At 50.0% G+C, this 24,602-nt stretch overlaps 1 protein-coding gene across 1 annotated transcript in view; it reads right to left on the bottom strand.

Moving 5' to 3' along the window:
- Kcnq3 (potassium voltage-gated channel subfamily Q member 3) overlaps window positions 1-24,247 on the bottom strand; it is a 229,357-nt gene extending 205,110 nt beyond the window's left edge. The window contains exon 1 of the mRNA XM_048358634.1: window positions 23,844-24,247. Coding sequence (XP_048214591.1) covers window positions 23,844-24,247 — 404 coding nt within the window. The remainder of the gene's footprint in view (window positions 1-23,843) is intronic.
- Between the last annotated feature and the right edge of the window lie 355 nt (window positions 24,248-24,602).

Below are 24,602 nucleotides of genomic sequence, written 5' to 3'. Positions count from 1 at the left end.
TGGCTTTCTCATGGGCTCCATGGTGCCTAGCACCACGCCTGGCGCACAGTGAGCCATGTGTATTGGTGTCGTCCATTAGTGACGAGGTGCCAAAACCAAACTACTCCAACCATGGCTTCAACCAACACGGGTGGGTCCTGACTCCGCCCCCAACTTTCACATCAGCTACCAGGAAGGCTGCTCTGCATCCAGCCGCCGGAGGAGGAGCAGGCTTGGGTTTAGAAAGGTGGCCAATCTCAGCTGACCAGAGGAAATCAAAGTATCCAGGGCAGCAAGCCCACCCCACTGGCACTGAAAGTATTTCACCCTTCCCAACACTTTCCTGCTTCCTATTTTATTCACAACCAGGCAACCCATAGCTTTAACAGGATGCGTTTTTTTTTTTTTTTCACTCATCTAGATTTAGAGAAAAAAAAATTGAGTTATTTTTAACTGAGAACACCCAGCCCCTTCCCCCCACTCAACACCTTCTCCAAAAGGAATCTGCACTGGAAGTCCCAGTTCTGCAGGAGAAAGAGACTCCAGCCTCCCGAGGCTGCAAAGCAAGGGCCATAAATCCTCTTTGGGGACCGGCCATCTACACAGAGAGGAATGACAAGTGCTCCATTGAACCCAAGTTCCAAGAAAATTAGAATTACAAATCGGAGCTGCTTCCCTGAGGACTCAGCTTGAGCTTAACCTTTGGTAAGGTGGGCTGGGCCTGAAAGGCAGGGCTCTGGTCTGGCTCTATTCATTAGGGTGATTACCTTCCACACAAGGTCAGGAATCTTCCCTCCCCTCCCTGGCCAACTCTGCCCACCCCACTCCTTCCCTTCTCTTAGCACCAATTAGACCCCTGGCCTAAGGATGGCTAGGGCTTTGTCTCTTACTAAAAGCACTGCCAAACCAGATGAGCAACCGCTTACACTGAAAGTACAAAAAAAAAAAAATTGCATCTTTAATTGGGTAGATTCTACAGCGAAAAACAATTTAATTGAAACACAGCATTGATGAGAATCAAAGGGACTTGAAAAGGGGCTAGGACACATCAGAAAGGAGAGCCCAGATCTCATGGAGAAAAGGTCTTTACCGAAAATCTACCACCTCCACTAGCCATGTTTCTCCCCCACTTCACCAGCTTCCCGATTCCACCCTCCACCCTCCCTGACTTGAGTCTTACTGTGAGATCATCACCTCATCTCCCAATATGCTGAGAGCCAGCAGAGAATGCAGGTGGTCCTGCATTCTGTTTTGTGTTCTTAATTCTGGAGCAAGTAGTAAGATCTAAGCAAATAATATGGATTGGTGTTGGTTAAGGGCCAAGAGTTCTGGGTTCAGGTTCTGCCCATCCCTGCTGGGACATGAACGGAATCAGCAGCCCTTTGAGACTCGTCCCTCCATCTCTGTCTGCAAAACTACTGGTTTCGTAGCTAAGTGACACTGCTCAGCAAACTAATCATCCCCATTCAGCACCTAGGATTCTACCACAAGGTGAGTTCCTTTTACTTCAGATCTAAAGCCTGGAAGGCACAGAGAGACTGGGAAAGTTTTACTAAGTGCCACAGCAAGGTAGTCACGGAACAATCTGCTGAAGCCTATCTCTGATAACACAAAGTAGCTGCTCATTCACTGTCAGCCCTGCTTTGCAGAGACACCTTGGGAGAGCTCAGAGAGAGTAGGACAAACGCCCATCCCATATCTGTGCACTTGGCTCATCCCGTGCACGCAGGGTCCCTCCCACCCTCCTGGCCCAGTCGTTATCACCACCAGCAGCAGCTCTGCATAAAGCACCATTTCCTCACTGTGTATGGGAACCGGGTCTTTGTCTCCCTGCTACAACCAGAATCAGGTGTTCTGCCCCTGCAGAGCCTCTGCTGGATGTATCAGGGTCAGTCAGGTTGGTCCAACAGGTTAGCAGAAACTCAACCCTGTGGGGCTCCCAACTGCAATGCCACAGCCCAGGGCCTGGGTGTGAACTGGGTGTTGTGCTTCCTTTCCTTATTTGTAAACATAAATGAAGTGACAAAACCTACTTTGGGGAGCTGGGATGACCACAGGAAAACACTGGGTGCTGGGTGTTAGCTAATGGAGCGGCCTCATTGCTGTGAGGGTGGCACCTCACAGGACCTGCTCTGCGGGGCGGCAGGAGGCAGAAGGTGTGGGCCCAGGAAGCATCCCTGGACCAGGAATGGAGCTTGGCGCGTCCAGGCTGCTACCTTTCGCAGGAAATGGAGAAAGTAAAAATTCCTGCTCTTCTTCCTTGGTTGTGAGAAATTAACAACATGGTGACAGGGTTTGGAAATGACTGAATACTAGCAGTGAGGCCACCATGAGCAAAGGCTTGTGGGGGAAAAGAGAGGACAGAGCAGAGCAGAGCAGAGCAGAGCAGAGCAAGGCAGGGCTATTCCTGAGGCAAGATGGACGGAGCCTTCCTCTCGACCCTCACTGTCCACCCAAGGTGGCCTGTCACTCTCTCACGTCACTTCCACCAACTTAGGGTGGGTAGAGACCCATTTACTTCTTTCCTATCACAGGCCAAGCCCCAGGAGGGATGGAAATGAATGAATGAATGGAGTGAATGAATGAGATCGCTCCACAGTGACACAAGAACCATGGGAAGAAGGAACAAGAAAGAGGCTCTGATAAACAACGAGGTGAAGGCATCAGCACCAGCCCTCCAATTCAAATAGATTTCCCCTTCTCTGGGCCTCATAATATCATTCTATAATATTATCATTAGTCAAAAAGAAACCATTACTATCCACATCATTTGCTGAGCTCTTTCTGTTCGCCAGGGATTCCCTGCACAAAATCCCCCTCAAACGTCACCACTACCCCAGTGTAAGAAGAGAAAATCCAGATTCTCAGAGCTTACAGAACTGACCCAAGGTCATACAGTGACCAAAGGCCTGATTTCATCCTAAATCTGTTTCTATCTTTCTTCTAAAACATTGCAGGATTTCACAGTGCTAGGCACAAAGCAAGTGTGTACTAGCGATATCAACTCGGAGAGCTACGTTTAACCATCTGTGTCCACCAAATGCTGAAGTCCCTGCCAGGAAAGACCAGCACAGCCACCGGCTCCCTTTACAAGCTGGAACACATCGGTGATTTTCGAGCATATGTTCAGTCCTAAGAACTCTTAAGTAGATCCTTCTCAGCATCAATCTACTAGGCTTAAGCGCTCCTGTCAAGCCAATGCTTTCACGGCAGCCTATGAGATTAAGGCCTAAATTATTAGATTAATTAATGACTAATTTGGAAACTACTGTGTCAGATTGTTTGGCCAACTGCGCCATGCCATACATTGGCCTGACCTCAGGGGCACTCTGCCCAGAAAGAGAGCAAAAGGGCCAAAGGGATTTCCAGGCTCTGGCCTCTGTCACCAGCAAGCTGTGTGTCCATAGGCACGCCCCTTCCTCTCTCCGGGCTAGGCTTCTTTATCCTTGGAACTGAAGATCAAAGCTGGGTTGTGAAGTCTCTTCGGGGGGGTGGGGGGGCGGGGAAGGGGTAAACTTCTACACGACGAAAGCCAAGCAAGGCCGCCGGGATGCACCTACGTGTCATCGGAAATTCCCAGGGATGCAGAATCACTGGCACTTAACCACCCCATAGTTAACTCCAGGTAATTTCCAGAGGATTTACTGCAGCCCTGAAAGCTATTCGTGAGGGAAGCGATGTCTATTTAATATCGACAGCACAGGAGTTCTCTATCCACGGGCACGTAAATTATCCCAGGTGTCCCGTGCACAAAACTAACTACTGAAGGCTTGTTACACATGAGCTGCCTCCCAAACAGCAAGCAGGATTTATAGAAAGCCACAGTGAAGATGTAGGAGGAGATGAATTTGAAGCCAGAAGCACGTGGTGTGTGTGTGTGTGTGTGTGTGTGTGTGTGTGTGTGTGTGTGTGTGTGTGTATACACATGTACTCATGGCCTCAGTTGGAATGGCCCAGGTGGTCCATGGTGACTAGTGGCTTTTTGTTTGATCCTACTCAACAAACATTTCCCTTTCAAGTGTCAGACACCTGCTGGAGGGAAAAGAGGCCTGCTTATGAACAAGCTCGCAAATGGGGCTCCCACTCTCTCCTGATGTATATAACTTTAGTATAAGACGAGGGTCATCAAAAGATACAACAGGAAGGATGCTAGCATTTCTGGGAGACGTGACAGAGAAAGAAGACATGGTAGCTGGATGTGTATGAGGCAGGAGAGAAGGAAAGAGATCCCAAGGAGGAGAAAGAATCCAAGGGCTCTAAGCAAACAGAGGCCAGCTGAGGTACTGGAGAAAGAGAAGAATGAGATCATAAACTGGAACACAGACAAGGAAAACAGGAAACCAATCAAAACACTGAGGTGGATTCATTAAGAGGCATGATTTAGGAACCAGTCACGAAAAGTGGGTCCCCCATTAAGGGCTCGGGATGGGACTGAAGAGGCAAGCTGTCGCTTTTTACTTTAAACCTGCCTGTCCAGAGTGGGGACTGAATTCTATGCATATATTCCTTTGATTGAAAACACAAGACAGGAAGTGGCGCTGTGGCTCAAGTGGTAGAGTGCTAGCCTTAGAGCACAGAGAGGCACAGGGACAGCGCCCAGGCCCTGAGTTCAAGCCCCAGGACTAGAAAAAAAAAAGACAATCACCAATATTTTAGTGCTAAAAAGGAAAGTAGACACAAGCCAAGGTGTGCATAGCATCTGGTTAATAACACTGGCTAATACATGCCATCCACTTCCCCGCTTTCTGTGGACTTGTACCCCAGCCGTGAGTAAAGGGGGGAGCAGGGGAAGGAGAGCTAGCGCAGGTGGCTGCAGGAGCAGCCGCTGCTGCTGGATGATGTTAGACACTGTGACTGACAAGGCCTCCGCCCTCTTCCTGGGGTCATCTCAGCGCTGCTTTGCAGCAGCTGACACGCTGGCTCATGACACTGATTGGTAACGGAGTCTAGCAGTGGGTACCCAACCCCAGCTAAGTAAGTGGGTCACACCTGTTGAGAACCAGAGGGACGGGGCAGTCCCCCTCCTAGGCTGGAGGGACAGCTCACGGACTGCGGGTGGCCACGGCTTCCTCTGCACGGGGAGTGTCTGCAGAGAGAAGCGGCCACGTCAGCGCAGTGTCTGGGCAGGCTTCCCGCCCCCCCCCCACCTGTCACCCCATCCTGCTGTGCCTCCTTTGGGGTCCCTGAAGCAACATCAGTCTGGGACTCAGCTGTTTTCCAAAGGGCTCCTGTCACCACTCCCTAAAGTGCCAAGAGCGTTGGGAAGCCCACATCTCCTCCCCTCAACAGGGAGAAACAGGGTTCTGAGCCTTGGTGTGGAAAGGAAAGATGCAAAAGGAAAAAAGAAAAGAAATAAAAAAGGAGGGAGAGTGTGCATCCAAGGGGATTCTATATTTTCAACTGCTGCCGTTTTATAGCTAGGGAGAAACTGGGCAAAAAACAAAAAAAAGCAATCTCTGATCACAGCTAGCGAACTATTCTTTGCATTTCCATCTTTCCAGCCCACGTTCTGTGCCATTTGGATTTCATGGTCTAAAAATATCTCTCCAAACTTCCAAGTCTGTTGGCATGGGGCTGGTGGACTTAGTTGTTTTTTTTTTTTTTAATCCATTTGCAAATGTTTTCATCCAGCTCCTCTCCCCCACCCTCAAATCCTCCTTTCTTGCTGAATCATTTCCATCACTCAGTCTGGCATTTATTGTGAGCAGGAAGGGGGAGTTCATCCTGAACACAAATGTCAGCCCTGGCCCTCCAGGCTCCTGAGAGGATGCAGAGGGAGGGAGAGGCGGGAAGGCAGGGCCAGGGCTGGCTGACTCCAAAGTGCATCGCCATCATGGTGCAGAGGAAGAAGCACGGGCCCTGAGGAAGGTCATCTTCACTAAACCATCATCCGACCGGGCCCCTTAGAGCTGTGGGCCCAGGAGGCCTTGACATCAGACTGGAATGCTCTCTGTGACCTACACAGTAATCTCGGCTCTGTGTCTTCCTCTCCCACCAGCCTTCCCACTGGCTGCTCCTACTCTGCCTGCTGTGATTTCTCTTCCACCTCAAGCCCTGAAGAGCAGCTACTGTTCCCCTCCCTCTGACCATTCCTCTGTGGGCTGGGTTTTTCTCATCTCCAGTGATTCTGACCACCTCTCCTGGGCTAGCCCATCCCACACGGGAAAGTTCAGTTTCTCACCACAGAACAGGCCTCCGGGTTCCTAAGGGGGAGGCTCTCTCCTCGCTGCCCTCTTCCAAGCTGGGCAGATTCAGTCTGTCTGGTATGACTGGGGTTTTAGGTCACCCACTGGCCACCCTGCTCTCTCCTCAGGCTTCTAATGAAGACGAAGGTTGTTTAGTCAACACATACACTGCAGGCTACGCTTAAGCTGGGAGCTGGGGACACCACAGCGATCTTGGCCAGGTCTTTGCCCTGCCAGAGGTCACGGTTTAATGGAGACAAACAGAAGATCACGCAGTGGACAGCTTACAATAGTAACAGGTCAAGGCGGCATGCTTTGAAGGATAGGGTAACAGGAAAGTCCAACTTGAGCTAAGATGATGGGGAAGGCCTCACTTGGGACCCGTGAGTGGACGGTGAAGGTTTCCAGGCAGCCGCTGAGAGGAGCAAAGGCCCGGAGGTGAAACAGGATGTGTGATGGGCTGAGAAGAGCATCAGGGAGCAGGGGATGCTGGGAGACACCGGGTCCAGGGCAGGGAGAGAGGCAGGCAGAGGCCAGGAGCTTGGTGTGTTCCGAGAGTGACGGAGCCCAAGAGCTTTCAGGGTGGGAGCAGAAACAAATTCACTGGAAAGACAAGGCCGGTTCCTGCGTGGAGGAGGGATGGGGAGCAGTGGGAGCCAGCAAGTTCGGATCCTGACGGGGAGGAGGCCTAAGACGCTGGGTGGCCGGGAAGCCATCTTGCACGGCAGGGCCAGCTTGGTGTGTCAGTTCTCCGACCCCAGGCTCGGGCCGGCGGCTGCATCCCAGTTCCTCTCCTCACCACACTCCCCTCCACAGCAGGGCCGTCAATCTTCCCATCGCATTGCTGTGTTCTTACAACACATGCCCCTGGCCAACGCTGGACCGACACGCGCACGTGTGCACGCCGGCTGAACCCTGCTGACCAGCAAGGATGATGCTTGTGAGGACAGGGCACACAGGTGACACAGCCACCGAGAGGAAGGCGCCTCCTCTGCAGGCTACCAGGCTCCTGCCCGGGCCTGTCTGTGTCCTCCCCACATTCAGCCCTCCAATGCCCACATCCGGAGCCTGGGCTCCGTTCGGAACTCAGCTCAGATGCTCCAAGGCCGAAAGGATGGTTCTACAGTGTGTGTTCGGTGCAGACCTCTGCCCCGAAGCATGCTCGACACGGTGGGCCCGCCAGAGAATGGGGATCTGGTTGGGACACTCTCGACGGCTCCGCCAAGACAGCCTCGTGCAGGGTCCATTTCAGTGCCAGGTTCCACAGGAGCTCCGGGAGACAGAACTGGAAGTAGGTGGAGGAAGGAGGCACTGGCTTGTCCTTGGGCCCATCTGGGTTCCGTGCCAGCAACACAGCCCGCAGGCTGTGTGCCCATGAGCAAGTCGCCCAACGTCTCTGAGCACCGAGATCCTCATTTCTACCCCAGGCCAGAAGCCTCCTTTACCACGGGCCAGGGCTGTGCCTGCTGCTTTCTGGAGGGCTAGTTTCTGAGGGCTCTCTAAGGAGGGGAGCCTTAGACCTTCACCCCCACTTTGCATGCAAAGAAGTAGAGACCCAGAGGAATGAAGGCATGGCCCAAGAGTCCAGATAGCAAGGGATCATCTCAGCACGGCTATCCTGCCTTCCCCTCTCTACTGGCCCTACCAGAAGGAAGCAGGTGCAATGGGGCACGAGCTGGGATGTGTTAATATGGCGTAGACACCCAGGCTCAGGGCATGCTACTCATAACAGCAAAAAGACGGAAACATCCTAAGGCTCTAGCAACGTGCTTTTGAGACTGTAGACTAGCATGCAGCCAAAAAAGGAAAGAGTGTTTTGACACCCGCTGCAACAATACACTTGTGGACATGATGCTAAGCCAGTTGCAGAGAGGCAAATGCTGTGATTCCACACACGGGCAGAACTTAGTCTACAATCACACAGACAGGAAGTAGAATGCTACCTGGCGGAAAGAGGAAGAGGGGAAATGAGGATCATTGTTTAATGGGTACAGAGCTACAGCCTTGCAAAGTGACAAAAGTTTTGTGGATGGGTGATGGTGACGACTGTACAACTGTGCAAGCATACAGTCACCTAAGAATGGTTCAAATGACCAATTTCAATCTAGACATTTTGCTACGATCTGGTCATGCATACAGTGGGACCAAAGGAGGAACACAAAAGTGCATCTGATAATCAGATGCTACTAATAATAAACTCAATAATACTTATTGAAATGAACGCCAGGAAATGGAAACAAGAGGTTTCCCCTTCGTTGTCGTTTTTGTTTTCTTTTTTCTTTTTTGTCTGTTTGTCCATTATTTCTTTGGGAGGGCAAAGGAGGCATAGAAATGGAGGGACAAAGTGTGAACAAACGCAGCAGTGGTAATCACTAGACACTATGTTAAAAATGACCTATGCAGCTTATGGGTGAGGATAGGAGGGAAAAACTGGGAAAGCAAGGGAAGGAGTGACATTGTCCAAATGAATTGCACTCTTTAACTGACTTATGAAATGGTAACCTGTTGGGGGCTGTCCTTCCCCCCCAGCCCTGGGACAATGGGAAGGAGCCCCTCCCACCTTCCAGCCTCAACAGGAAGAGAAGGCCTCCACCCCTTGGGAGGTGAACATGTGCGTGCCACCATGATGGGGTTGTCCCGCCCACAAAGGAAGTTTCATGATGTCACTTGATGGACATGGTCCTTAGCCTATGACTGGCCCTTTGGCCAGCCCCCTTTCTTTCCCGCCATTACTTCTACATAAGTGCCCTTCCATATTAAAGTCTTTGAGACGCTTCCCACCACCGCAGCGTGTCCCTGATGCCTTCCTTTTCGCCTCCGCCCTTGGTAACATGTGAGGGGACTGAGGGGAGGGGAGGCTTCAGCAACCTTCCCTCAACTTAGCGCTTGCCCATGTGAGCACGCCTTTGGCCTTCCGCTGGCGGAGGGCCAGGCCAACTGCTCTTTCATAGATTTTGTGGTTACCATTCTCGCCGTGGGGGGAGAAAGGGGTCATCCAGACCCCAACAGTAACCCTTTTGTAAATCACCTTTATGGTAACAATAAAAAAATTTTTTTTAAATGAGCTGGGCACTAGTGGCTCATGCCTATAATCTTAGCTACTTGGGAAGAAGAAATCTTTGGGATGGTGGTTCAAGGCCAGTCTGGGCAAAACGTTTGTAAGACTCCATTTTAACCACAGGCTTCTTCTGGTAGCAATTCCCCTGTTATCTCAGCTGCATGGATGGTGGAGATTGGGATAATAAAAATCAGTTCATGAGATCCCCATCTCATCAGAAAAAGCAAAATGGCAAATGTCTGTCATCCCAGCAGGAAGCATAAATAGGAGGGTCATAGTCCTAAAAAAAAAAAAAAAAGCAAGACCCTATCTCAAAAATCACCAGAGCAGAAAGGGCCTGGTGCCTGGCTCAGCAGTACAGTGTCTGCCTAGCAAATGCAAAGCCCTGAGTTCAAACCTATAGGCTGCCAAAGAAGAGAGAGGGAGAGGCAAAGGGGGAGAGGAAGCAGAAGAGGGAGGGAAAGGGAGAAGAGAAAGGAAAAGAAATGACAGGGGTCCTATTCTGACCTCAAATCCTGCCTTTAGCTATCACTCTCTTCACTTGGTGCTCACCATGGATAAAGTCCTAGAAGCCATGATGATGATGATGATAATTCTATAATTCTTCTCCTTCCCCCTCCTTCTCCTTCTCCTCTTCCTTCTTCCAGTGTTTTTGTGTTTGAGTCCCTTGCATCAACTTAGAGCATTTGCATGTCCGCTCCTTGAATTAATTGTATGCTACTATTATCCCCATCGCATAAACAAGGGGACTGAAATCGAGAGACCTGAAGTAACCTGCCTGTGGTCACGCAGCTGCAATGTGGGACTCCCCCTGACGGGCTGTACACTCCAGACGCACCATGACTTTGCAGCTGGAACATAGGCTCATGTCCTCCCTTCCCCCCTCAAACAAAAATGCCCCAGCTCAGGCACGAAAAATTCTAGACCAAGGGAGGTCAGGGTGTCGATGTTTTTAGAGGAGTGCAGGACTCCTCCACTGACGACATCAGATTTCCTCTGCTGTATTTTCCAATAGAAGCAGCAAGGTCCCTGATTAATTTGTTTCATGCAGTGACACTAATTAATGTTCCAAACACCAGTACTTGGGGAATTAAGGGTGCGTGTGTGTGTGTGTGTGTGTGTGTGTGTGTGTGTGTACACAAATACTTGGGCTTGAACTCGGGGCTTCCACACTTCCTTTTCCACTCAAAGCTAGTACTCTACCACTTGAGCCATCCAGCTTTTTGCTGGTTAACTGGAGGTCAGAGTCTCACAGAATTATCTGCCTGAACTGGCTTTACATGGCAATCCTCAGACCGCAGCCTCTTCAGTAGTTAGGATTACAGGCTTGAGCCTCCCTCCAGTGTCTGGCTTCAATTGCATAGAGCTTGGGATACGTGTATGTCTTATCACAGTTGGGAGCTGTGATAGCATCCTCGGGTAGGAGTCCAGGATACTGAAAATCCTGCTAAGATCAGGATATTGTGAAGCTGAGAAGAAACCCTATCTCTTTCTTAGCATGCTAAATGCTGCGCATAACATTGCCCGACCTTGGCCTGTCCTGGTAATCCAGTGAACTATATTTCCATTCACTACTGTGAATCTGAGGATGGACATCAGGTCCTTGGGGCTGCTGTGCCCTGGGTCTCTTCTTATGTCAGCAACTGCACAGAGACAATCTAATCAGAAACAAGGATAGCCAGAAGAGATAATGATCGTTGACAAAAGTAATCAGTTTTGCTTGAGATTTGCAGAACTGAAAAAGCAATACCTTCCGACAAGGTGATTAAGATCAGATGGGCATCGTCTGGTCCCAAACCTCACCCATGAGAAGGCGCCCGTGGCCCGTGATCCCCCGCCTCCCGCAAGAGCAGCTCCAACATCAGCGTTTCCACAGACAGGCCTGTAGGAAGACCGTAAGTCCACCGTCTTCTGATCCGCTGGCTCGCTGCTTGATGCAGTTCTTTCTCCATCGGTGCCTCGACTCTCAGCTCGGCTTCCGGACAGTGATGAGCAGAAAGAATTCCTGCCCATTGCGGCGCAGCCCCCTCCAGGCTAAGATCGCCCGGTAATTGCCTCTCTGCCTGCAGCCCGAACCCTAACCTTCACTCTGACTCGACCTCCTCCTTCCGAGCCTTGATCACATGCCGCCTCCATGTCCGTTTTTCAACCCATGTGTCTGTCTCTCCATCTGTCTGTCCTTGCATGAGACCCACTCACTCCCGTTAACAGTGGCGTGACAAATACTCGGTGGCGCCTCTGCTGTCCTGCGGCTGCTGGGTTCTTCTGGAGCGGGGTCGTACCATCACCCCCTCCCTCGATGACTGGAGGCTCAGGAAAGGGGGGCAACTTGGCTGTGGCACTGACACAGCGGCCTCCCTTGTGAGGCTAGAGAGCGACACTACAGCTACGGTGGCCTCCACCCATGTCTATCCACGCCGGCCTGGTGAATGGAAGCGGGGCTCCGCCATGAGAAGCCTGGGCAGGCTTCCTAACCACCTCCCTCCTGCCCTCCCCATAACCAACTACAGCTCCTTAACCACAACAGCCTCTCAGAGACACCTAAGAAACTTCAGGTCACTTCTTCCTAGCTCGGCAGAAAGGCTCTACCTGGACATTAAAATAGGCAAGACTCACGAGGGCACTCCGAGGTCAAGAACCACCCTGCATGCATCGAGTAGTCGAGGTGGAGAGGCAGAGAGTAGTGGATAACTCAGACGCCCTCTTGGGGAGGGATGGGGACTGCACAACAGATGCCCAGGCCACGGATCCATACTCCTCCAGCGTTCTGCTCCCACCAAAACCCTGTTCCGACTTAGGCTGGGCCTGAGTCAGAGTTCTAAGTCCATCAGAGTAGATTTTCATTGTCCAAGGTAGAGGGACTACGGGACACAAATCTGGCAATAGGTGCATATAGGAAAACTAACTGATTCCTACTAACCTGGTCAACCCAGTTGACGGCACACCAGTGTACCCCGAACATCATCGCTCAGGGAAACCATGCTTCATAGATAGCGTTTCCTAAGGGGGGAAGGGAAGTAGAGAGAGCTCGGCTGGCTTTGCAAGTAGCTGGACCTCAGTCCCAGATCTGCCACTCGGTGGCACGGACACCTGTTCAACAGGAGCGAGGGCTTACGTGCGTGCCTGCTTCAGTTCACAGCTCATTCGTTTGATTTGACCTCAAGCCCTCGTGCTCTTGGCCAGCTTGCTTGCTTGGCTGGCACTTAACTCTTGCGCCAAGATTCCAGCCTGGCTTTTTGCTAGAGGTAAGCTTTGGAGAGGGAGTTTCCTAGATTTTTCTGTCTATGCAAGTCTTGAACCATAAGCCTCCAAATGCCAGCTTCAATGAGTAGCTAGGATGGCATGAGCCACAATGCACTGCAAAAAGTTATCCTTTTGGCTGGGAAGGTGGCTTGGTGGTAAAGTGCTCACCTAGCGTGCATGAAACCCTGGGTTCAATTCCTCAGCACCACATACACAGAAAAAGCCAGTAGTGGCGCTCTGGCTCAAGTGGTAGAGTGCTAGCCTTGAGCCAAAGAATCTCAGGAACAGTGCCCAGGCCCTGAGTTCAAACCCCAGGACTGGCAAAAAAAAAAAAGTTATCCTTTTATGTACCATCCTCTATCTATTCTTCTAGAGGACATCCCTCTATGTCACTCATTCTTTTCTCTTATTCTTTTTCTCTTGTGGGCAGAGAAGCTAGTACAAAACTTGGAATTCTCCTTCCCAAGAGATTTATCTGTCCTTCTCTTCCTATTTATCCATGTCATCCTTTATGCATGTCATTACAGACTCAGGGACATTTAGTTTGTACAACGGTCACACTCCAATACTTCTTCATCTTGTTCCACAAACGGAGCCAGCTTTGGCCACTGGGATTTCAATGAGCTCCTGTGTCCCTTTGGCATCCATCCACCCAACAATATGGAATTAAAAAACAACATTTCTTTACATTCTGGCATTACAAGATGCCCTGGCCTCATTTATGTCCTGCCTGCGTGTTAGAACAAGCCCTCCCTTCAAGGTTCGTGCTGACTCCAGGGTGTCAGAATCCAAGCCCTCGGTGCTCGCTCCGTTCGCTCCCACGGCTTCCCTGGTCTTCTAGGCTCTTTCAGCTGACACGGCCAGGAAGTGTGCGCAAGCATCCCAGCTCACACGTGCACACCCAGCTCGCAGGGTTGTATCCTAACCGCTTATTTACATGAAGCTTCACACTGGTTTATAGGTCTCTATCCAATTCTAGCCCATTACTCCACGGATGTTCTAGACACCTTCCTTCATCATAAACGCTGGCTCTCACAGTGGAAATCCCAGCCCGGCCACCACTATGTTCTCTCAACTGTTCACTTCCAGTCTCCACATAGGCCTGCATCGGAATCTCTGACGCCACTCTCGCGGGAAGACCCTGGTTCCACCGGGGGACAGTGTGTACCTGCCCTTCCGCTTGCCTTCAGGCAGACTCTGCTCTGGCAATCTGTCCTCTCCCATCCCTCCTCCTTTCATTCACTTGTAATTTGGATGGATTCCTTTATCGCCCATCTTACTCCCTCCTGGAACTCTGGACCCTGTGTCCCTGTATCTTCCACTGTGTAACAACAGTTCAGTATGGTTGTATAGCCATTCATCCATTTACCTACAGGAAGAAATCTTCGTTGAATGACAATTGATGATGATGAATTTTAAGAGTTGTTTGCATGTAGAATAGTATGTCAATTTCAGATATGTTTTGCAAATACTCTTTTCAAAACAAGTGCATTCTTTTTTTTGTATCAGGATAAACATTTATAAATGAACAAAGAAAAATCTTAAAAACATCAGGAAAAATAAAAGTTTTAAATTATCCATATGGAGCTGTCCATAGTAGTTTCAATTCAATGTCAGTTTATAAGTACAATGCAATTTTCTCAATGTCATCCCTTCCCTGTGTAACACATTGCCATAATCCACAGCCTATGAATTTGCAACACTAAACCAAGGCTGGTGTGACCTAATCCTGAACATATCAACAAAGGCAATAATCTAAAAGCTATATAGTCATTTATTAGGTAGACTGGATCTTCCTATGAACCAAATCAGATTCTTTATAATGTCTGATGATTGGCTAAACCAGTAAGATGCTATCTGTGAGAATACAGAGAAATACAGCCAAGAGTTGCAGGAACAATAGAAACAGAGACCAAAAAGTATCTAATCACTAGCATATTGAAGACAACTTCAATATACAGACAGTAAACATCCAGTTTAGAGAATGTTTTCACTGGATCTTGCCACTAATGGTATTGCAGCACCTAGATAGCAAAACAAGTGCATTCTTTTTTAACTCTCTTAACAATGTCCCTTGCCCATTCAATTTCATAACTCCTCTTGTGCTGATAAGAAAAATGGGGGATCATAATGACTTTTTAATACCATCACTTTGGTTCTGACTAAAGCTATCAACTGTAAAAATCCTCTGGTATTGTATGACCTTGGAACTATACTGAAAAACCACTGAATTATTAACTTTAAAATGGTGGACTTTTATGACATGTAAATTGTATTTCAATCATACATCAATTGGCAAAATGAAAACCAGTAGCCCATGAGTAGTTGAAGAAGAGCTCAGAATTGATGAACACAGAACCATCACTACACTGAAAATAGTTGAGCACTAAACAGAACAGGTCAATAAAAACTAGAAATGAAAACCATTACTATTATTGCTAACACCTGAAAATTGAAGATCTTCCCCCCTTCCCCTTTTCCTACACTCAAGTGTGTGCATACACATATGAATGTACACACACACACACACACACACATACACACACAGTCATCATGCATATATGTCTGGTTAACTCACAATTGTAGTATTCAGAGAGACAAAAAAAAAGACCCTAACAACCTTTACCAAATATTCACTCACTGAAATCATCGTTTAGAAAGAAAAACATTGGTCCACATCTACAAAATAACTGGAGTTAATTTGGTAGGATTCCAAAAGGCCACACTACAGCTACAACACATCCACGTTCACTGAATCATTCTTTACCATAGCTAAGATATGGAACCAACCTAGGTGCCCCTTAGTGGATGAATGGATCAAGAAAACATTATACACACACACACACACACACACACACACACACACACACACACAATGGAATACTATGCTTCCATCAGAAAGAATGGCATTGCACCATTTGTAAGGAAATGGAAAGGCTTGGGAAAAAACTATGCTAAGAAAAGTAAGCCAGACAGAAAGAAACATAGATTGTGTGGTTTCCCTCACTTCTAGTAACTAGAATATGCCTAGAAATCTACAATTCAATACAATGGATAGTAAAGGACAAACAATTATACTTGGACATGATACATTACACGGTGAGAACAAAGGAGGCTAACCCTAGGAGAGGACCCCAAAGGCTATGCATGGCATGCATACGAGCATATAAAATGATGTTTACCAAAATGAACTCGAGGAAATGGAAATAAGAGGGTATTTTTTTAATACTGTACTGTTTGTGGTTCTCCCCTCCCCGCCCTCCCCCCCCCCCCCCCCGCTTTGGTGTATTCCCTTTTGTTGTTGTTTCTGATTTCTGTACATTTGGTCTTGCTTATCTGATTTGGGGAGGGGAAAGGGAAACACAGAAACGGAGGCACAAGGGGTGAACCAATTCAGCAGGGGTACTCACTAGATACCGTGTTGGAAATGAACTGTACGATTTGGGGGGGGGGGGAGGGCGGCGGGGAGGAGTGGGGAGGGAAAATACAGGAAGAAAGAAGAAGAGACACCGTTCCCAAAGAAATGTACTATTAACTGACTTATGGAACTGCAATCCCTCTGTACATCACCTTCATAACACAAATGAATAAAATTTAAAAAAAATAGTCTGTGTGGCTAGTCAGCAAACTCACTTTCTACGTTCACTGAGCTTTTATGAAGCGCCAGGCTCTGCGCTCTCCGCAGCCTGCTCCGTGGAGTGTTAGCAGAGGCAGCACTGGGAAAAGGTATCAAAGACAATGGGAAATGGGAAAGGAAAATAAGTTTTAACAGTCATTTGAATAAGAGAGTGCAATGCAAGAACACACGAGAAGCAAACCCTAGAGGGAAAAAGAACCTATACATGAACTATAGAGGGTGGTTGGACTAGTTGAGTCACCATGTGTCTGTCTCACAGTCCTGACAGCCAAAGCGAAAAGAGAAACAAGACCATGCTATAGAATTCATTTTGTAGGGGGATGATAATAGAATTCATTCACGAAAGAACTGTGCCCGTTATTCACTCAAGTGCGGCTAAAACAATCTAGATACATCTTCCCCTTCCTTCTTTGTGAGTAAACAGGCTGTACGGTGAGTGTGTTTAAAAGTCAGCATGATTGTGTCAACCCAGTCCCGGGCCATCTAGAGCTTGTGGCCTGGACAAATGCTACCCTCAGCCTCATCATTTTCTTTAGCAAACCAAGCCAGGCAGTAGAATCTTCTTTAGATACCTCTTCTTCCTTCTCAATACAAATTTCCTCCTTTCCCCACAATGGTACGTAAGAATCTCAACCTTCTATCAAATATTCCATCAGAACTTCACACACACACACACACACACACACACACACACACACACACACGGCAAAAGCTTAGGGCAAGAAGTCATGGTATAAATTAACACTGTTTGACCTCAATGAAATCATTACTATCAAAATCAGAAAAAGAATGGGAAGTGATGGCCTCATCAGATACCTACCCGAGGCCCAAACCAGGCTTTGGACTTCATTAGCCCATCTCTTCCCCTTGCTATGTGGAGGTCAGTTCTGTGTGCAGGTGAGCAAATGGGCTTGGGAGGTAAGGGGCCTCCTGAAGGCTACTCGGCTAAACCATGATTCAGGGAGGCTTCAAAGCCAGTATTTACCTATTTCCATACCTGCTTCCGTCACTGTGGCTGCAAATCCCGTGAGGCTGGCTCAGTAGCCATTTAGGCAGCAAGACTGAGGATCTGGTGAGCCCTGTGTTATATTAACCTGTGGACTGTAGAGAATGCATGCTTGTGTGAGAGAAACACATAACCAAAAACCAAGTCTTCAGTCTCTTTAAGTAGCTCAACCCATAGATCACTAGCTCCAGGTTAACGATTCCTACTTCCTTACCAATTCCTATCCCTGCATCAAGTCCAGCCCTTTTCCCTCGGCCAGAAAAAGTTAGTCCTTTGTTTATAACTATATAGCATAGGAATGGCCAACTGTACATTAGAAAATGGAGGAAGAAGATGCTACGAGGCTGCCCACATCACAATATCCATTGCTTTATGTCGCGGCCATCCTTCCCTGACTCATTCACATAGTGTTGAAAAGTTTACCCGTTCCAAGTGGGTTCAGCACACACACATATTAGGTATTTACCCTCTCCACCATGAGACCCAAAGGGCAGAAGTGGACTTATCCAAGCCTGGATTTCTTAGACTCCTTTCTTAAGTCTCCTATCTATGAGACCTGCATTCAGTGCCGAGTGGCCATCCACATATCTCAGGATGTGTATAACAAACCCCAAACATAAAGACTGTTCCATGCAATTCCTTCACAGCCAAATAAAGTGTTGAAGTCATGGCACCAGACAGGAATTCAAAAAGAAATCTCAACATTTCCTTTAGCATGCCAGAATTGTGAAGTTGACTCTTAATTACTTCCCTGCAAACAAAAACTTTGACACGGAGCAGAAGCTACAGTACAGTTCACAGCCAGCATCCTGCTATCTTCTCAACAAAAGATGTGTAAAAACAATGAGAGTCTCTATTTCAATCTTGCTTTGAAAACGCTAAAGTTTCTCTCATGATAAATTAGTAAGCTGGTTCAGGCTTTGAAAGTACCACCAAGTATGAGAATGCACGTAGAGTCACAGTGCTAGCAGACCTGGGTATCTGTGCCTTTCTTTGGTGAACCTACTACAATCTAAACAAGGACACAGTTTCTTACACCACAGGACAGGATAGACAACAGATGGGTATCCAGGTACTTTTGAGAACCCAACTTTAGACCTCAAGACTTCCTTTAGGAACGATTAAAGGGTTAAGGTGTGGTTCAAGTAGTAGAGTGCCTTCCTAGCATGTAACAAAGCCCTGAGTTCAAGCCCCAGTAGTGACAAAATAGAAAACAGATGCATGGGTAGACCTTGAGTTGGCAGGCTTTACTCAAGAACCAGACCAAGTGTAGCAGCGTGCAACTTACCACCCCTCAGAGCACACTTCTAGCTCTAGTAGCAAACACACCCCATAGCTATCTGCCACACTTTCCTGTTTAAGAGACTGCCTTACCCCTGGGTGCACAGAAGCCATCATTGGATGAAGCTATGGATCATCGTGGGCCCTTGAACACTACCTATCAGGATTCCCAGGAAGAATGAGCCCCTGGGGAACCTGTTCATTCATTCATTCAACCTATTACATAATTCAGTCTGCTGCTTCCTTCCTATCTTATTTCCCCACTTTCCTGAACGTTACTTTTTTTCTCCACTTATTTTCTCGAAATCGCTTTTTAAAGCCTATGTTCTGGGTAGGGTGCTTCCTCTGAGGATGGGGTCAAGTGGAATGGAACATGTCTGACTCTGTAGACATCGAGCCCAGGCACACATCCAGTTCCCATAGACAGTCAGGGTGAACGATCAGTATGAAAAGTTAATATGTAGGGCCACTGAGAGGAGACAAAATAGGGCAAGGCAGTGCTGAATGAACCACCTACACCGTGCTTTGCCTCTAGCGGGCTTCTAAGAACCAAGAAGAAAGTGTGGGCTCAAATGACATCCTCTGTCTCTTAAGAGACTATATGGGGATGGATTGCCTTTCTGGAAAATAGGGAATAACAACTGTCAACGCAGAGGAAAGAGCCTTGGGTAATACTGAGGCACGCAGGGGTTAACAGATGAGCAGGGGAGGCAGGCCTTGTTTGAAGACTGACTCTTAAATCCTTCCCTGTCGGTGTGTCAGCTCAACTCCTCTGAGCCTCAGTTTCCTCTTCTACGAAGTCCCTCCCAAGTGTTTCTCTCCTTCCAGGCTCTCAAACTCTACACACTTGTTTGAGTAGGTATCCACTGGTTAGTGCAGAAGCTTGCTCAATATCCAAATCTATCAATTTCATTTTTCCAGACCAGCATCACCAGAAAGACAAGCCTCCACACCTGAGAGGAGATCTGACACACTGGGCCTGCTCGTGCCAACCCCTTAGCTGGATCCTTCATTCTGTTTGGGTAGCTGGAAAGCCAAGTCAAGAGCTAGGAGGTAGGCGGGCAAATGAGGAAATGAAGAAGGCAGAGGTAAAATGAGATTATTACAACATGGGATGTGCATGGACCTCATGAGATGTACAAAACGGTGGCAGATTAAAGAGAATTAAGATGGAAGGCAAGCTAGGTGCTGGTGGCTCAGATCTGTAATCCTAGCTACTCGGGAGGCTGATAGCTATCTGAGGATTATGGTTCGAAGCCAGCCAGGACAAGAAAGCCCACGAGACACTTCTCTCCAACTAACCAGCAAAAAGCCAGAAGTGGAGCTGTGGCCAGCCTTGAGATGAAGGCCAAGCAAGAGCATGATACCCTAAGTTCAAGATCCAGTACTGGCAATAAAAAGTAAATTATTCAATTAAAAAAAAAACTGGAAGCAACCGAAATTACTGACTGAAGAGCTACAAGCACAAATCTAGGTGTTTACATCCATCTGGTATGAGTTGTAAAAGCCCCAGCCAGGCCCTTGAGCTTCCAAGGCAGCTTCTGGGTCTAGTCTCACCTGCCACATGTCCCTGGAGCAAGCCTACCTGAGGAAGCAATCAGTGGGTATTTTTCAAGATCATTTCCCCTCAGTGTGTCAAGAGGCAAATGAGCCATCATACCCAGCCGGCTGCAGAAGGGTGGCCAGCGCAACGGATGCCTGCACAGTGCCAAGCCAGACGGTGCCAAGACGAGTCCAACACCTCCCCATGAGCGGGCCGGGCAGGCGGGAGCTCCCGGACGGCCTCAGGACAGCCACAGGACCAGGTGGGCGGCAGGGGTGACTTTCAAGGTACCCTGATTCAGAATTAACAGGAGGCCTGAGAGACGGGCTGATCGCATTCCTCTGCACTCTGCTCTTTGTGCCTCAGAAATGTTCATGGGCAGGGCCATATGGTATCATCCCCAATTTCCAGGTCATCCCAACGTAGCTCTACAAAGTCACAGCAACTCAAGACCAAGGCCAGGTGTGCACTGCTGAGTTCAGCACACTTTCCATCCCAGCAGAGCACCTTGCAGCCAGAGGATGCAAATGCAGAGCTGCCATCCACCTCCCCAGAGGTGAAGCAAACACTCCCACCTCTTCTGACTCCCACAAACCAAGATTCCCAAGGACTCTGCTCCTAATTAAAATCCTGCAATGCTGACTGGGGCTTACTGACTGCTTGCCGGTGTTGGGATCGTGGTAGAGCTCTTACAGCAAAGTCTTGATTAACCACAATCCTGAGAGAGTTGTTTTATGCATCCACGCGGCAAATGCTTTACTTAGTACCTACCATGGGCCCTGGAGCCTCCTGGGGATTGACAAAGCTAACACTGAGCTACACATCCCCCACTCTCGAAAGCACATTGATCCGCAAAGCAATGTGTAAACTCCTGAAATTCCAGTCCAGCCTAGAGGCGTGAGGAAAGGTTTCCTGGAGGTAACTACACAAGAGTTAGGCTGCGGTGAAGGTATAAGGATGGACTTTTAAGGCCAGGGGCAGGGTGGAGGTTTCATTGATTTCCACATTTCCTGTGTTCTATCTTTAGGGAAGAGAAGAAGAAAAATATCTCATCTTAGAGGTCTGGTTCATATAAAAAAAAAAAGTATGCCCTAGACTGTGAGACAATAGTCAGCTGATTTCAGGCCCCCTCCAGCCATTAGCCACAATCCAGAGCAAGCTAACACAGGTACACAATGTCTTGAAAAATCCTGAATCACCCACGAAGGCTGGGCTATGTCTCACACCTGGGCTTCCTCCTGAAGCATGCCTGCGCATTAGCAGTTCAAACCCAGCCCAGGAGGTTTCATGTACATTCCCTGTTAATCAGAATCCACAGTCCCATCCTCCGGCCCACATTTTCCTAACATGGTTGTTCCCTGTGCTCTAACCAGACCCTGTGTTGATCCCCCGCCCCCCAACTCCCATTTCCCATCACTTGCAAAGAATGTGCTAGAAAGGTAGAGGCATGACCAAGGGGTCTTTATCCAAGGGGAAAGGGGTGCTCGGTGATGCCTGGCATGGTACTCACTTCCTGCGGAGAGTCAGACTTGGAATGGGGGTTCAACAACAAAGCCGAACCACTGCATTAAATGTGAGGTCTAGGACCAAACATGGTGGGACATGCCTAAAGTCTCAGCTACCCAGGAGGCAGAAGTAGGGGCATCATAGACGCAGGCCACGTAAAAAAAAATAGGCAATCCCATTTTTGGATAACTAAAGTGAAAAAGGTGAAGAGTATGGTTCAAGTGTTAGAGCACCTGCCTATCACGAGCAAGGCCCTGAATTCAAATCTCAGTGCAGGAAAAAAAAAAAGCAGGGGAGGAGAGCTCCAGTTGCATTAATTATGGGACCTTTGAAAGTAATATTTAACTCGCCCATAAAACAAAAATGGGAATTTTCATGAGAAAGGATTATGAGCGTGTGTTAAGTAAAATTCACATATATGCTTTTGCCTGACTGGGTAGCCGGCCCTTCCTTCTCACAGGCTTAAACGCTCCTGGAAACGAAGGTACAGGTTTCTGCCTTTCTCAACCTGTTTCCACATGAAGAAATGATTCAACAGAAGGATGACACTGAGACTCTGCCCACCACAAGCCCTGGCTGCCCCCTCTACAGACAAGGCCAGGCAGGACTGCAGGTGCTGGCTAGGCAAGGCAGGAGAAGGAGGAGGAACCCCACAGCTGCAATGGAACCCCAGGTTTGGAAGGCAGCAAGTAAGTGCTGGACAACACCTCTCTGCAAAAGGCATGACAGTCTTTGTATGTGAGTTCACTCAGATCATCTGTTGTGCCAGTTTTTACTGCCTCGCAATCCGCCATTCACTTTGCTTCCATTTAACGAAACACAATGCCGAGACGGAGATCGCACGCATTTGAAGTCCTGCTTTGCCTTCAAAATAGGGCAAATGAAAGAGTAACCATTGCTAAGCTCTGTCTAGCCAGGCATCTCCCAACACTTGGATAGACACATACACACAGAACCAAAGCCTTGGCTGCCCCACTGTTCACATTCAGGGTAGGATGCTCCATTCCTAACCCCTCCTGCTGGTCCCTTGGTTTGGGGGAGAAGGGGATTGGGGAGGCACCCTCTCCAAGCTTTGGTCGCCCCTGAAGAAACCTGTTGCAAGATGTAAGGTTTTGTGTGGACGCCCCCACCTGGTGGTCAAATCAGGAAAGGCACCTCCAAGCAGGAAGGCTGGGAGACAGTACAACCAAGTGCTAGGTCCCTTGGCCCTTCCCACCTTACCAGGCAAGGGGTCAAGGGGAAAGCAAAGTCCACTGTCTGAGGCCTAGGGAAGAATGGCTTCAAGGTCACCACCAACTTCCTGCCCAAACCCTGGCGGCCATTCAGCTTCCTAAGCACCAGCCATCACAGAGACGGCTAAACCAAGGCTCGCAGACAGCTGGCAGCTGAAGGCGCCCCGCCAGCCCTGGGGTTCCAGTTCTGGGAAAGGAACCGGACTGTCATCTTTCTTCCCTTTCCCAAAGTCGGGAGGATTTTCTCATCTCAACTATCGGGTGCTGGGGGGGGGGGGGGAGTTCCACGCTCCATCTGGCCACTTTTTTTACCTGCAGACTAGGGGAAGTCTTTTGGGGGATACACGTTCTGCAGGCAGACCTCTCTCGAATCTCTAAGGTGCCCCGGTTCCGTCAGAGGAGGCGATGGGAAGGCAGTGGAGGGTGGAACAGAACCTACACCATGGGGATGTTCCAGACAAAATAATCCCCTGCCCTCCCCACCTCCCTTCCCGGCAGTGTTCATTAAACCCCTAACCTCAATCCAGGCTTAGAAACTCCCCCACCCATCGCCTGTCAATTGCCCTAAAGGCTCCCAGAGGCATGCATTTTGGCCAAGTCCAACACCTCCCCTCCCATCCAACCCCCCCACCCCACCCCACCAGCAACACTGCAGGCTCTCCCTGGTAAGGAGCAGGGTGACACACTTCGTGTAACACACACACACACACACACACACAGGGGGGGTGAGCAAGTGCGCCACTCCCCTCCCCAACTCCGGGGCTGTATGTCATCTGAACTCAAGAGGCGATCCCCAGAGAAAGGAGCAGGACTGGGGGGGGGGGGGAGAGGTCGAGGGGTGGCGGGGGGGGGGGTAGGTCGGTCCTGTCCCCTCCTGCTCAACCCCTACATGCATTAGGGGAAAAAAAATCACACTCCACACCCCGGAAGGAAGGAAGGAAGGAAGGAAGGAAGGTGATCTGAATGCGCGCCCGCGCCCGCGCGCGCACACCCACGCCAGTCCGACCTCCAGATGAGCTGGGGTTTCCAGGATCGTGAGAACGACTTGCACACGCACGGACACACGCGCGGAAGCCCACCACCACACACACACCCCTCCACACACCCCCCCCTCGACCCGGATCCCCAACTTGCGCCGCCGCCCAGGGGCGCCCCGAGCCGCCGGGTACTCACACCAGCGCGTGGTAGAGCAGCGCCCAGCCCCGCGGTCTCTCCAGGGCGTCGTAGATCAAAGTTTGGATGCGCCGGTACTTGGCGTTGTTCCTCTTGACCGGGCGGCTCAGGGGGGTCTTGGCCAGGAGTCCGATGCCCTGCGGGGTCCTCCGCAGCCCCTCTTCGCGGCCGCCGCCCTCCAGCAGCAGGGTCCCATCTTTGTCAGCTCCGGCCCCGAGCGCCAAGGTGACTTGCTCCACATCCCCCGGCGGCGCCAACCCCACTTTGCGCTCCTCGTCGCCCGCGGCCGCCGAGTCCCCTCCGGCTGGGTTAGCGGCCCCGCCGCCGCCTCCGCCGCCCCCGCCGCCGCCGCCCCCGCCGCCGCCGCCGGCCGCCCCCGCCGCCCTGCGCGCCTTGAGCCCCATCTGCCTCGCCTGCTCCGCGGCGGCTGCCCGGGGAAGAACCGGCGCTCGGGGTGCGTGGATGAGGCGCTGGCGGCGGCGGCTGCAAACCCGGGAACTCCAATGCCATGATCCGCGCGCCCCTCCCCACCCCACCCCACCCCACCCTCCCCAAAAGCAGGCAAAGGCGGGCCTCCCCGGGGGGGGCCGGGGGCTGGGGAGGGGGGGGGAGGCCGGGGGAGGAGGGGGGGGGAGGAGGAGGAGGTGTCAGAGGGTCACATCCCGAGCGGAGCGGAGCCGCCGCGGGACCCCGAGGGGCGCGGGGCCGGCCGGGGGTTGGGGGGAGACTGCGGGGAGCCCCGCGAGGGCGCGCGAGGCC

Source organism: Perognathus longimembris, chromosome 12, assembly GCF_023159225.1.
Source record: "Perognathus longimembris pacificus isolate PPM17 chromosome 12, ASM2315922v1, whole genome shotgun sequence".
NCBI classification, from domain to species: Eukaryota; Metazoa; Chordata; class Mammalia; order Rodentia; family Heteromyidae; genus Perognathus; species Perognathus longimembris.
The sequence above is the reverse complement of the archived record's forward strand: the minus strand, read 5'-3'. Positions and strand labels throughout refer to the sequence as shown.